The sequence below is a fragment of the Oreochromis aureus genome, linkage group 22, assembly GCF_013358895.1.
Source record: "Oreochromis aureus strain Israel breed Guangdong linkage group 22, ZZ_aureus, whole genome shotgun sequence".
Lineage (NCBI taxonomy): Eukaryota > Metazoa > Chordata > Actinopteri > Cichliformes > Cichlidae > Oreochromis > Oreochromis aureus.
In genome coordinates, this window is record NC_052962.1 from 7,362,188 (window position 1) to 7,377,665 (window position 15,478).

Genomic DNA, 15,478 nt, shown 5'->3' on the forward strand with positions numbered 1-15,478 from the left:
GGTCTGTGAAAATATTGTCTGACATTAAATCGGTCCGTGGTGCAAAAAAGGTTGGGGGCTGCTGGCTTAGTTGACATTATTGGCTATGAATAACTGAATAATCAGAATTAAAGTAAGAGCAGTTTGAATAAATAGTCTTTAAAAGCAAGATAGTTCTTTCTTCCACCAGGAAAAAACCTGAATCCTGAATTACATACTGTGAAAGGGAGTCTAGGCTCATTACACCCCACAAAGTGGTATTTCTTTAGCACTGTACAGAAGTACTAATTAGCAGTGCAACATTTTTGTTAATTTCACCAGTTACACACAGATTAATTCTGCTTTCACAGTTGATTCTAAGAGAAGTTCAATAACCATGTATTTTTTCCATTTACAAGAAATCCTAATTACTGCCATTATACCCGTCCTCCTGCCTCTGTGTGTAAACAAAGTGGAGGGCATTTTCCATCCTTCTCTTCTAATGAGTTACTGTTATTGATGACAGACTACCTCATTCAAAGTATGACTTTAGTGGCAACAGCAGCAACGTTGTAGTGCAAGAGTTGTGACCCATGAGAAGTCAAATGTAAGCACAAAAGTAACCTAGGTGGTGTTTTTCCTTGGAAATGTTAAAAGTAGAACCATAGACGGTATAAAAAGTGTACATAGCTGTTGTGACATCTCCAGGTGGTTTGCGATCTCTTATTTTGAAGCCTCCAGGTGAGCATTTCCACCAATTCCATGTTGGTTCCAAAAAACTTGAATATTTACTAGAAAAACTGTTTACTTTTTTCCAAAAATCCTGTTTTTGTTTTTGGTTGGAACCGGAGTACTTCACTGATAATAAATTACACCACTTAGTGTAAACCACATATTCTGTACAGGCATAACTCTAGACATTACAATTTAGAGCTCTTTGTTTGAAGTGTTAAAGTCTGAAGTCTGGAGAGTAGCTAGTTCAGGTTCATCGATAAAGTTGAAACACAGGCATAGGTTGATTTAATACATTTTATAAATATAATGTCTCAAGCCCAGTATATAAATATATCTAATCCAGTCCAGTTGCTCATACAAACTTCTGACGGTGGACACAGATGTGATTAAAACTATTTATTTATCAATGAGATCATTTTTTGTTTTTAGGCTTTCCAAAAAACATTCTTATTTAACAATCAGCCATCTTCATACTTACAAATGGGATGGGCAAAGCATTAAAAACAAACGTAGGATTCAAACTATTGAAGTCTGAATTCATGGGTCATATCGATTGCACTAGACTGTACAAGTTTAACCAGTAGGGTAGCCTCAGTGTTTATGTATCCATGAAATTCATAGATATAAAATCAATAATGAATGAAACTAAATGAGAAAAAAAAAAGTCCTTGTTGTGTTGGGGTGATGAAACATAGATGAGACTTTATTTGCAAGACCTGTGTAGTTTGATCCTAATTACAGTGAAAATGGCAAAACCTTTTTAACAAAAGATCCAATTAAAACCTATTAAATTTAAGAGTATTAAAATTCATAATGGGAAACTTTATTTCAATTGTACTTTGACACATCCTTCAATTATGTTGCTGATTTTGGCCTCATTAAAAGACTCTCAAAGTTACATTTACAATTATTTCAAAGTGTGCTGATTAATGCCCTTTTCTTGTAATTATGATGAAGTACAGAATTCTTTCTGGTGAAATGCTTGGAAATTTTTCAGAAATGGCAGAATGATACCTGCTGATCAAAACCAAGCTTGTAGTGCGTGTTGTCTCAAAGTTTATACAATGTGCTTGTATTTTTAGATGAATTGAATGATCACTCACCTTAAGATTGTTTCATCATTTGCAGCTGTATCTCTTTACATTGTGCAAAATTAATTAAACCACTGGCTGCTATCAGCATCTTAAGAGAGTGACTCGATAGAAATTGCTCAGCACAGTCTTAAAAACAGTATTTTCTTGTGATGCAAAAACAAATAAACTAATCCAGCATCATCCATGTTTACTGCTATCAGCATAGCAACAAACTGAATGATATTTTACATCAGTAGCTGAAGTGTTTCATCAGTTTCATGATTTTTAAAAACAAGTGATAAAAAGGAGGTAAGAACAATCTACCATTTCCATATCCTAAATGATTAAATATATCGTTACTTTATATTATTATAAAAAGTAATGGTAATGTACAGAACTATTAGTAAGTATAACTGATGATCAGATTTAATTGATAAGCAAATACTGGAACATGTTTGGAACATACTGGAATATGGAAAGCATGTCACACTGAACCAATACTAAACTCAAATCTGCTTGTGATCCACAAATAGATTTACCTCTGCCTGTTCTCTTTCTCCCAGGATGTCTGTGCCACAAACTCCCTTTTATTGCTTCTGGGAGGGTATGTCAGACAGCAGGGAGCTGAGAAAACGAACTAGAAACATGGAGGATTTTTTTTTTTTCTTTTTTTTTTTGTCAGTTTGGTAAAATTTGTCAACATAACCTGACTGATGGGACTTTGGTGCATTTGCTTACTGAGATTTGGGATGTCTACATGTGTGTGAGTGAACTGCCTTCACAAAAGTGCTGTTTTTATTGTAATACCTCTTGTAGACCTCTGAAACCTATGCCGTGCCAAGATAAACAACAACAAGAAAGAACTTCACATTGTAATGATTACAAAGGCGAAAACTAACAAAAACTAAACTAATACGAAACATTATCAATCCAAAAATCTAAACTGAAACGGGTAAACCCACCTTGCAAACTAACTGAATAGAAAGCAAAAACTCAAATTTAATATATAAATTAAAAAAAAATGAAAAAGTCTATTTCTTTATTGGTATTTAGTGTGTGTACTTTGTGGTTTTATAAATGCCTTTTTAGATGGTAAATACCAGGGTAGTAATTTTATGTGAATATTGTACATTTGCGTGTGAGCGTGTGAGTGTGTATGTGTGAAAACCATTAGCTGAATATTGGTCACGGCTGATATCAGTAGTATTGACCGGTGTCCCTGTATCTGCAAACACTATGACATTTATGACAGTTCATCACTGATTTTTAACTATTGTTTATGTCATAAGTGATAATATGTATTATAAACAAGATTTCTTTGTTTCTCAGGCTTAAAATCTGAAATATAATACAGAATATTCATTTTTTTATACCAAATAGTTATTTTAAATCTTATCCCCTAGTTTTTCATTTTAGAAAAAGGTGCTTTTAATACTGAAACATGATGAAGGAGGAGCTGATAGTTTGGTCTCCTAAGCTTTACATGTCATTGCTGCTGAAGTTCATCCCAGCTTTAGAGAGCATTTGGGAATAAGAAGGTGCTGTTTTGTGATCTGTCTGGCTGAATGGCACAGATCAGATCTCATCTCTTTATTCATGAGATCATGTGCTACATTCCAGCCTGGCACAGCAGCTCCTTAGACACGAATCAGATGAAAGTTTCCATAACTGCAGATCTAGTTTGATATGTTTTTTTTTTTTTTATTACTAAGCAGTCTAGTTTCCTACCAGAAATAATTATCAGAGAAAAAACTGTTCAGAAGCAGCCTGCTGAGCATTTGTATGAATTTTTAAACTGCCCAAATGTGTGACACAGTTCTCCCAGAATAGCTGTTCCTGTAGATTTTTATATCCCTGCTTCTAGATGACACTCCTAAGAGAATTCTGCCCATGAATTCACTTTACCCTGAGCCCTTGATCACCTGCTGATCCCTTATATTGTTTTCATACGACCTCCTGTTTTTCAGACGTCTCAAATGTCTTGCGCAAGGCAGCTAAGTTCCCTGTGTGTCCTGGTACAGTTGTTACCTCCTGTGTGTTCTTGTGCAAGGCTAAAGGCTAAGGGGTGGTAGGACAGCTCATACTCTGTCCTTGTCTTGTTGCTCTCTTTTGTTTTTGCTCTCCCTCCTAATATATCCTCATTGTAGAAGACTCCCCACCCTCTGCTGACATAGGAAATTACAACAGCATAAGTGTTTTTGTTTTCAAACAAATCAATTGCCAAAAATCTAAACATTTATTCCGGATTGAATTGACACACTTGATCCACCCTGCTGTTGTCTCAAGACGTTTTTTTTCTTCCTCTTTCTACTCGTTTCCCCTCAGGCATTATAAGAAACGATGCCAGGGACGGATGAGGAAGCACGTTGGGGACTTGTGTCTCCAGGCAGGCATGCTGCAGGATGCGCTGGTCCACTACCACATGGCTGTGGAGCTGCTCAGGGGAGTTAATGACTTCCTCTGGCTAGGTGGTAAGTTTGGGAGGAAGCAGACTTAATACTACAGTTGTTGACAAGAGTAAATACTGTGGCCTTTGCTCATCTTACATGGAGTGAGTGCCGAGTAATTCAGGCAGATCTCAAAACTTTGAAGCAAATGATCATCAGTGCAAACTGATCTGAGTGATCTTCAGATGTTTTTGAATAAGAAAACAGGAGTGATAGACTGCTTTTTTTTTTTGTCTGCAGCTGCACTGGAGGGTTTATGCTCAGCCTCTGTCATATTCCACTACCCTGGAGGCACAGCGGGGAAGATGATGGGGCGCAAACAGAGTATCTCGCAGCCACTAGATGCAGGGAAACGTCACAGAGCAGGTGAGCACATCGCTCTGTAACCGTGCTGTCAAGCAGTGGCCTTGATGACTGTTTTCTGTGTGTGAGTTGTAACTGAGTGAGAATATCTCTACTGATCGGCAGCCCAAACACTGCTAAGCTTTGCTTGCTCAAGAAAGCTGCTTACTTTGTGTGCAGACTACCTCCTCAAAGCTTTTCTCACCTAACCCGATGACTGCTAATTTACAGTTAACATCATTTATTCTGCCTGCCCTGTTATTAACTTGCTTTTAACCTGCTGTAATTTTAACACAGCTTTGTGTATACCTTAAGTTAACTGAATCTGTAGACCATCTGCTAAACACAAACACTATTAAAATGCATTTGTCTGAATGGATCTGAGGATGTGTGGATTTAGGATTGGAATGGGATTTGTTTTTTGTTTTTTTTCTTTAATCTTCAGATAATTTTAAGTATTTATAAACTACATAAGGCTGTACAACAACATTAAACGAATGATCAAAATAAAATAACTAAAAAAGGGAGTTTCAGTGACAATAAAAATGTAACGGCGAATAAATTAAAGCTAAATGTTCAGTAAAAAGGAATTCAGCTATGCGCTAGGGCTGCACAGTTTATTGAATTTGAATCTTGAACACGATTTTAGCTCTTCACAATTAAATAATTGTGATTGAGTAATACTAAAAATGTATGCTCCGCAAACAGAACGTAAAGCAAAATGGAATCTGAGAGCTCCCTAAATGTGAGTATTTTCCTGTGCCTGTCACTGCTGTTCCCTGCACTGTGCAGCTAGAAGTTTCCTGTTTGTAGATTGGATGAGTAACACTGAATTAAAAGACAGATGCACAAAAAAGTTCAAATATCTGGCACAGCAGAAGGCAAAGAGCTTGCCTTCTGCAGACCATCATCTATTATTTGGCAATACTTGGGATTTAGTTCAAGTGATGTTAATCAAGAAGTGTTTGCGCCACAACTAACTTACTCAAACACCTGAAAACACATTACAAACTGCATGAAGCCATTTCCAGATTTCCAGAAACAGAGAGGGATCTCCTGTCGCTATGAGTTTCAGTCCCGTCCCTCTGCAAAGACGTTTTTTTTAAATAACAGGAATGTAATGCAATGTAAAAGTGAAAGTAGTACCCCGCGCGGATTTCATTTTGTGTTAAGTTTGGTGCTGATTTTTTTTGTATGTATGTATTAGATTGATAAGGTGGAATACATTTATTTTGATGCAAATAATTTCACACTACATTGGCGTTAATGTGTTTTGTTTTTGGCAATAAAATGAGTGATTAATCCTGAGAAATCATCAAAATGTCACTGTTGTAAGTAATCATTATGATTATCATTTTGAGCATAAGCGTGTAGCCCTAATATGTACAGTATGGGCCAGAGTTATTCTAGGTTTTGTACTACTTAATTTATTATTTATTTAATTTTTGAAGATGATCAGTTTGGGTTTATTAGTTTCATTAATAATATTAAGTTCAAGTTTTTTCTATTTTTATAGCACATTTAATTACAGCAGCAGTGTTGACCAAAGTGCTGTACAGAACTACAAAATAACTAGTACCAAATAACTTATAATCTTAGTATCAAATAACTCTCATACTGTATTAAAAGCCAGTGAATACAGTTTGTTTGTTAAACAAACAGTTAGTTTGTTTATTGTGATGAAGAGAATGAAATGAAATGAAATTCTGAGCAGGTGTTAAGATTCAAATGCAGCACTTTATGAAGGCAATATACTGCCATCCCTCCCTCAGTTACTTTTACACCAGTGCCTCCTCATGTTTGCAGATTTTACACATTTGGCCTAATTCACAAAGAGTAAAACCTACTATTTTTTTATTACTTTAAGTTGTGTAAGTACACACCTGAAATTTAATTAACCTCCATATAGTTATAACCAGCTAGTAGAACATATAATATGAAATGTAACATGTATGGCGCTCTTTTGTAGTTTAATATAGAGTTAAAATACTACTATAGTGTGTATAGCGGTGTAGTATATCAATGAGCCAGAGTGGCAGCAGCTGCAGCAGTGCAAGTAAATGTTTGGAAGCTTAACACAAAGCTTTATTCACCACACCCTATTAATCTCAAAATTGTTTGTCATCAATTAATAGCATGTTGATTGGCTGATGACTGAGCAGTGTCAGTAATACAGCTACATGCTCAGAGTGTTTCATGGCAAACCAGCAGCAGCCATTTTTGCAAATTGTTGGGACTAACACTGCTAACATTGCTCCCTGCGTCATGGAGTGAATCTGCATTCTCTCTCTCTGTCTGTAGGGGCTCAGGAGGTTCTCATTGATCCAGGTATGGAATGTATCACCAACTTAGCTTTTCTGGACAACAATTTGCCTGCTTGCTTGTGATCACACGTGCCCTCGTTTGCATCTGTTTTTATATCACTCTTCATCCTTCACCGTCACCACCTTGGTTTATATAGTTTGTTTCACAAATCACCCGATGTATTTCTCCCTCCTGTGACAGATGTTCTCCCCTGTTGGTTTGCTTTCACCATTTTTTTTCTCCTCACAGCCTCACTTTCAGTCATCAGATCTTTAAATGACCTCTCTGTTGCTTCCATTCCTTATTTATTGACCCATTAATAATACCAGCTTACATCTTATTCTTGATTACGAAAGAAAAATAATTGAACCCTATCAAAACCATTTAAAGCAATTGCTTACTAGAATATTTCTCTTTGAAGACTGTTGTTGCTCCAGCAGGGGGCAGTCAAACACCAGTCGTGCAGACTTCCTGCTTATTAAACGCTCACTGTTGCTGAATCTGTCACTATATTAGCAAGTATATAATGTTTCTGTTATATTTTGTGTATATTTGTATCTTCGCTAACTAAAAAATTACACAGTGTGTTGCGCTGTACAATCATTGCCCCTTTATCATGATGCAAATGACATTTGGCCAGCATCACATGGTATACATTGTGACAGCATCACAGTCACACACTCACAGGTCAGTGTGTATTCTAATCAGATTTGGCTTAGAGAGGCCCTCTGCACTTTCATTTAAAGACTAACAGGTAAGTTTACCTGTGGCTGTGTTTATATCTTATTGTTAATTTTACCCCTTCATACTTTAGTTCTTTTAAATCAGAAAAATGGGATAAACGCATTTGGTTCATCACCCTGTGGGTTTTCAACAATATTTCAATCCATTGCTGTAACGTGGTCTGTGTTATTTAATATATCTGAAAATATTTGTGTCGACGGGGTGTCCTTTAAAGAGTTTTCTCTTCTTCCTTTGTTCACTCTGTTTCACCTTCCTTTCCTTTAGTAGCAGACCAGAGTGATGCACTGTCTTCTCTGTTTCTTTCCTGTACCAATCTTATGGTGTCCTGTTTTGACTGTAGGAGCCCTCACAACCAACGGCATTAGTGCGGACACCAGCACTGAGATTGGACGAGCAAAGAACTGCCTGAGTCCTGAGGACATTATTGAGAAGTACAAAGAGGCCATCTCCTACTATGGAAAGGTACTGCCCGAAGTGTACACGGCTGTTAAACCAGGACCCAACCAGTGTGGTTGTTGTTGGGTTGGCTTGAGGATAATAGATTATTTTGCTTGATTTTTTTAGTTGGATCTTAAACATGAACTATTTTAAAATTGCTGTACAGACGATTACAGTAAAGCTTAATTGTCATTCAATATTTCCAGATGAATTCCTTAACAATATATTCAAACAATAACAAGCAGGCCGTACATTTTCAATAAGAGTCTTCAGGGGACTAAACAAGGACAAGATGAGCTTCTTTCTAGCTGCTCCTTTTTTTTTTTGTAAGCAGTTGCCACAGCTGATGGATCTGCAAATTTTTGTTTGGCACTGATCTTTATGCTGGATGCCCTTCCTGATGCAACCCTCACAGGAATTTGTGTCTCCTTCTGCTCTCAAACCAGAGCACAGAAGCCCTGTGACTGTGATTAGTCCCATGCAAATCAGCATTTCTGTGATATCTGCCTTTCTGTTGGGTACTTCTGGAGGCTTCATGCAATTGATTCTGAAAGTTTGGAGAACATTTTGGGCTTCATGTTGTTTCCCAGCATGGAGGACGATGAGATTGACAGCACACATGGCAGCTTTTAGTGAGAAACGTAGAGGAACATTATTGTGCGATCTATTGTACAATATAAAGCGCCTTGAGGCGACATTTGTTGTGATTTGGCGCTATATAAATAAAACTGAATTGAATTGAATTGAACAGTTAATATATGACAGCCTATATTTAGTAACATAAGGTCAGTGTCACGCATCCAGGCACTTTTCCACCAATAGCTGTCATTATGTCCAGCCATATTGTCAGAAACGTTTTGGTACACAGACTTGCTCATCTCATGTAAATGATCTGCAGGAGATGCAGTCATGGGGGATCAGTAGGGCTTCAGAGGTGCAAAGATAGGATGAAATTGATTCATATAAATAATCACTAATATTTAAATGTGTCTCTTAACATTTCGATTCAGTTTTCTCAATAAAGGCTTTGAAAGTTAATAATGTCTTATTGAAAATTCTTTTGCTTGGTCTAGGCAGTGATGTTAGTCATAACATATTCTTGCATATGATGTAGGCTGAGATATTAAACATTTTATGTATAGTATATATAAACACAATATCTAACTCCAGCTCATATAATCCTGTGATTTTCCACTGTACTTTTACAGTACTGCTAAGAATGATGTAATATTAGATTGCTGATATGTGGTTTTAACGTCTTAAACTTGATGAACCCTACAGAAATGCCTACAGAATAGAGGAAAATTAGACTCCTAGCAGAGAGCCACAGATGTTGTAGGGAGGTCCTAAAGAGAGATTTTTAGTTATTGAAACAGCAACAAAAAGTACTAATGGCAGCCTTGTTCTTTAGATCAAAACACCCTCTGCAGATTAAGAGCATTTATTCTCCTTTAATTGTACATGATAAGCAACAAGTCCTGCCTGGGGCTGCACTTGTTCTCCAAAGGTGCTTTAGTTTATCTTTAAATTGAGGCTGTTCTCTTGATATTAGACTTGGTAAAAATGAGATGAGTGACCATCTAGAGGTCTGTGCTAAGAAGCAGCGTTGGACACTTGGCAAGATAACCTCATGTTTTATCCTGTGGTTTCACTGTATCAAACTACTTTGTCATGGTGCATTGTCATATGAGGGTGAATAAGGGGTCAGTGCATGCAAACCCACCACTTACTGCCTGATCACTTCTCTGGATCAATAGAAAACCTCTTTGGGCCTTGGCATGCAGATAGGCTCCAAAAACTAAATATGTTTTTTTTTCTAACTAAAACTTTTGTCTCGTCTCCTCAGTTTTTTTTCTTGCTGACTGCAGACATTTCTGAAGTTATTTCTTTGTTCTAGAGTTATAAAGCAACATAATCCTAAAACAGAGAGCACTAAAGCCTTGTGCATGTTGATTTTATATGAAATTTGCAAGTCAGCCTGCAACTGCTTTGAATTCTGTTGTTTATCTGTTGTGTACTCTCTCTCAGCCAGTTTTAATGCCATCAGGCCTGCAGTGGAAAGAATAGGGCAAAAACTCTCTTACGTGCTGAAAGAATACATCTAACAGCTCGTTCATTTAATTAAAAGCAGATAGTTATTATAGCAGGAGCTCCCAGTGCTGTAATGATTGGTTACTTACACCAATAAGTCCATTAGATTATGTGGTCAGTATATTTTTGCCAGATTTCCCTCCTGGTTTTATATTTACTAGTATTTACATTCACTGATGCAGTTAATACTACAGCTACATACAGCGCTTTCCTTACAGTGCTGCTTGGCTGTAGTAGCCGTCATGTTGATGGTGTATATTACGAGTTTAACCTCATATTTTTCCTGTTCTGTAGTTCTGTTATTGTTTGTAAAATGATCTGCTCTGTTGCCAGTAGACCAGTGCTTGTTTGTGATTGGTTACATGCTGCAAAACCTCAGTCTTAATTATGTAGTTAACCCTGGTTTAACTTACAGAGTTGAAAAGCACCTTCTTGTGAATAGTGGTTAAGTGAAGGGTAATTGAAGCCGGATTAGAAAAAGATATGCTGAGTATCCTGATCTTGCTTCATAGTACAAGCCGCAGAGCTCCAGGTTAATGGGTTGTGTTTTTGACTTGAATGGTGAATCAGATTAGAGAAAATAAAGGGTCTTTTTATATACAGCCATTCAGTCTTTAGACTAATGCTCACACAAAGCCAAAAGCGCTGGTAAGCAGAAACGTAAGCGTCATAAGCGGTGTAGTAATATTTACTGATTTCAGCAGGGGGCAGTATTTTATTTTGTTTGAGTTGTTTCAGACTTGTACATGCTGACAGCAGCTGTTTCTTATTATTGCTATACTGAAGCTTCATGGGGGCAAGCATGGGGTCATGTGTAGATAGTAGGATTAGAAGCTTATTAGTCAGCAATAATGCACTCCTGCACACAGAAAAGTTATTGTACAGGGTCCATTTATAGCACAATGTACTTGGACCCAGTACAAAGTCACCAAGAATACTATTAAAGTATCTTTAATGCTTAGGGGAAGCCGAATAGGCTCATTATGCTTCCAAACTATTCAGAAGCAATCCTGCTCTTTATCTTCATTATTATAATTGCCTCTTTGCACTGACCTTCTTTCAGCCCTTTTACCTGTAACTAGTTCATTCAGAATTAAATTACATCTCAACACAGAGCCATTCAGATATTAATTGAATTTTAATAAGGAGACAATGAGGGTGGAAGTAGAAGGAAGTTGAGGGACGGGGAGGTTTGAGAAGAGAAAAAAAAAAAAATAAGAAAAGAGGGGAAAAAGGGGGCAAACCAGCAGCAACCGCTCAGCTTTTTCAGCAGAAACTGAGTAATGGTTGGGAATTCCTGAACGTGGAGCAATAGGAGATCAGAGTTATCACACTGGTCCGTCATCCCACATCCACGGTGACTGATGAATACGGTCATATGTTAATGAGAGAACATTCTCCCTGATTATGTGGTGGGTTGTAAAACTCAAGGCGACTCTGATCGACTGTTCATTATTCATTAACACCGAGCCTACTCCTGCCCCTTACTCCTCCTCTTATCTTTCGCAGTACAAGAACGCAGGTGTCATCGAGCTGGAGGCCTGTGTGAAAGCAGTCAGGGTGCTGGCTATTCAGAAGAGGGCCAGAGAGGCTTCCGATTTCCTGCAGAATGCCGTTTACATCAACCTGGGACAGGTACGCCATCTGACCGGGAAATAAAAGCTTTCCCAGCCGCACGGGATGATTAATATGACCACTGGCTCTGTGGTGGACAGTTAAATCACAGGACCTTTAGCAAAAAGACACTCTAAAATGTGCCTTGCTTGCACCATATTGTGCCCTCAGAGTATGTATTGCTTTTTTGGTCTTAGCTCTTTATCATTAGATTAATACATTTCTTTTTGTGTCTGAATTTTTTCCTCATACGACTTTGAGTCAGTGAAGTTCTTCCAGGACACCTTTAAGTACATTGATTCACAGTTTTTTGTTCTCCAGTTGCAATGTGAAAATGCTTCAGTTTTTGTTTTTGTTTTTTTTTTTGTTCTTGTCAAAGGAGTTTGCAAAGAAAAGCGTCTGGACTTCTTTAAGTTGCTTGAAGACGTTTTTGTCCTTGAAAATTTCCTCCTGTGTCATTGTTATTATTGTTCAGTGTGATGAAAGTGTTCTTAACAATTTTTATCCAGCATCAAACCTCCAAGAACATTTAATGGAACAACTTTTTAAATGACGTGATTTTCTTTTCATTTGTTTGGTGTTGGAAAGACATGTTGAAGCCACAGTGTGTAAAATCTCACCACTAGATGTCAGTAGAATGCAGTCAACTTTATTTAGTTTTCGTATCCCTCCCATTTCTAGAGCACAATCCTAGCTACGGTGGCCCCTGTAGGACAATCACATTTTGGTCAGTCAGGAGAGATTAAAAATGCCAAATTTAGATGGGTCACGTCCGTTATGAAGTAGAGCTGGCGTATTTCTACTACAGTTTGTGTGGAGAAACATTTTTATTCACAAAAATGTTTTAACATGTTTAAAAAATCTCAACACTAAGCAGTAAATCATCAATAAAAAAAACCAAAAACTGATATCTGTCAATTAAATATTTTGCAGTATTTTACATTTTTACCCCAGACTCACTTCAAAAACTGCAGCAGTTCTTTCATAGTGAGTGTAGGCTGTCAGTCACCTGTCAATATGCTGGGTGTTCACATCTATTTAATCTAGAGGAGAGTGTAAAACTGAAAGGAGTCTGATTGGAGTCGAGGAGTCAGTGAAGCTTACTTCCGTCTGGTGATACTGAGGTGAGTTGTTGAGGATAACCTGAACTCTTCCGTGGTTAAGCACTGCTGCCTTTACAGCCATTAGCTGGTTTTAGTAAACTTTCTTTGAAGTGGATCTAAAATTGCTTGACTTGGATGTTTGGCAAATAAACAATGTGATGAGTATAGTCAATGTGTTGATCATTGTTAGGACACTGGCACCGTAACGTTAGCTGTCAAAATGTTATCTTATAGCCAGCTGCTGCTGTTTAGTCGCTTGTTGTCTGCTTTCTAGAGACAGAACGATTTCATGAGTGACAATACGTAATTGTGACAATATCAGGAATAAATAGGGATCTTTCATGCATGTTTTTGTGAGATAGATGACCTCAGATCAGGAGATGAGGCTTGAGGTAAAGAGGAAGAGGCAGAAGTAAGGAAATAATGAGAAAGAGCTGACGAAAGTATACGGGTAACAAATAGTGTAAAAGAGCTGATTATGAGCTTTAAATTAAGTAACTTATAAGAAAACAGAAACTTTGCCTGTTTATTAATAAATGAAACCATGACATCATTAATCTTAAAAAACATCTCTATAGCTGCAGGACTCTCTAGATCCAATACAAACTTTAATAGATTTAAGAGCAGTGTCATTGAGATCGTAAGTTCATGCTGTAAAAAATTTGTAACCAAATTTAGTTGTCCAGGAATGTCTCCTTTTTCCCCCTTTTTTTCCAATGAGCTGGGCAGACAGCATTTCACTTTTAACTAAATCTCAGTGTTTCGATGTCAGGCAAAGTCGTCTTTTCATCATCTTTCATCAATGGGTTTGGAATATTAATGCTGCCCTCTTGGTACATTAGAAGACACTGATAAAAAGATGCCCTAACAGAAATCTGTGTTTGATCAATTATATATCTACCTGACCTGTGATTGGCTTATAAAGTGGCCGTGATGTCACAAGAACACTTTTAAACAAGGTGATCTCACCAAAATTTACCTCCCTCGCGCCTCTGAATATCAAAGCATGCACATGTACTGATTGATAAGGTGAGGTGATTTTAAAAAGTGAATTTTCCAGTGCAGGAAGACATAATGGTGTTTCTCTCTCCGCAGCTGTCGGAGGAAGAGAAGATCCAGCGCTACAGTATCCTGTCTGAGCTCTATGAATTGATTGGATTCCATCGAAAATCAGCTTTTTTCAAGCGTGTCGCTGCAATGCAGTGTGTAGCTCCCACCATCCCAGAGCCTGGCTGGAGGGCCTGCTACAAGCTGCTGTTGGAGACATTGCCTGGGTACAGCCTGTCACTCGATCCTAAAGACTTCAGCAAAGGTAGGCTTGGTCACATGGTGGCTGAATAATATGTGGGCATAACAATTCACGTTGTGCGTTTCAAGAACAAACAAACAAAAACCTACGGGCCATTCTTGTCCGGTCTCCAAACACATATTATCTCATATTATGTATGCAGCTATTATTAATTATTCATCTTGCCACTGAAAAAAAGAAAATAGTAAAAAATAACAATAACGGTAATGAGACTGAGTCTTAAGGTGATTTTAATGCTTGCTTGCTGGGTGTCCTGCACTGATTTTGACATTGCATCATGTGACACAGCAACCCTCGATTTTTGTAACCTGGAAGCTCATTTATTTACTCCCTGCAATAATGCATTTACTGTGGTGCTAAATTCAGTCCAGTTCTATTCTGTTTCATAAAAATACCAGTTTTACTGTGGAGGTTCTAAACATGCGGAGGGAGGACTCACTGGAGAGTTACATGATGGAGCCAGTGCTCTGACACTGTGCTCACAGCCATCCACCTTTGCCAATTATGCACTCATTCTGATAAACTCTTCCCCTCTCATTACAAATAAATTAACACTCCTAACAGCGCTGTCGTGACCACATCAGTCGCAAAATAAAACAGGCTTTTAACAGTGTTGATTTTAGCACAGTAGCAGTAAATTGATCGGCACAAATTTAAATCGTAAATCATGGTCGTGTGATTCATCTCCTCCCCAGTTTTGGACTCTTAATTCCTATAAATAACATATGAAATAAAGCAAGCTGCAAAAATACTCTTGTCCATGTCTTTCAGTTTTAAGCTGACACTGCTTCTCTGTAGTAAATACAGATAGCAGCTTTTTAAGTTTTGAGTTGGTGTGCACTGTAAATCTTGCTCCTAGTGAGCGACGGGGTTCCACATTTAATGCCTCCTGTACACTCTGTCCTGGCAGCACCCTCTCCTAAACCAGACAGAAGATCTCCAGGAGTGAGAAGTGTGTCTGAAGTGTTAGGTGCTCCATGGGAGGAAGGGTAACGGGGAGTTGATGTTTGAGAACAGCTATAGTTAGATTTAGGTTTTTTTTCTTTTTTAAGGGTTGCAAGGCAGAAGTGCTGATTTTATATCAGTGAAAAGGAGTAATTCTCTCTGAATCAGTCTTCTCAAACTCTGAATGCTGTGCTCTCTCACAGGATTCACAGTGTGTGATTAACAGCAGTGTCAACATATTTAATGGATTAAGCTGATGAAGAACCTTCATTTCATCACCAGCTTTGCTGTCTTTTCACAAGCACTCTTTCAGGGTGTTCTGCATTCGAACCAACACTTTGTTCAAAGAGAGTCATGGGTGAGACCTGACCTGAG

The 15,478-nt window shown here is 37.8% G+C and overlaps 1 protein-coding gene across 4 annotated transcripts in view; it reads left to right on the forward strand.

The window, feature by feature from the left end:
* trappc9 (trafficking protein particle complex subunit 9) overlaps positions 1-15,478 on the forward strand; it is a 219,019-nt gene that overhangs the window by 4,500 nt on the left and 199,041 nt on the right. For 3 of the 4 annotated variants that reach the window (XM_039605603.1, XM_039605605.1, XM_039605604.1), the window contains exons 3-8: positions 4,092-4,237; positions 4,454-4,579; positions 6,857-6,883; positions 7,944-8,065; positions 11,642-11,767; positions 13,945-14,161. In XM_039605603.1, the coding sequence (XP_039461537.1) occupies positions 4,092-4,237; positions 4,454-4,579; positions 6,857-6,883; positions 7,944-8,065; positions 11,642-11,767; positions 13,945-14,161 (764 nt within the window). The remainder of the gene's footprint in view (positions 1-4,091; positions 4,238-4,453; positions 4,580-6,856; positions 6,884-7,943; positions 8,066-11,641; positions 11,768-13,944; positions 14,162-15,478) is intronic. The other variant, XM_031741703.2, reaches the window with a different exon arrangement.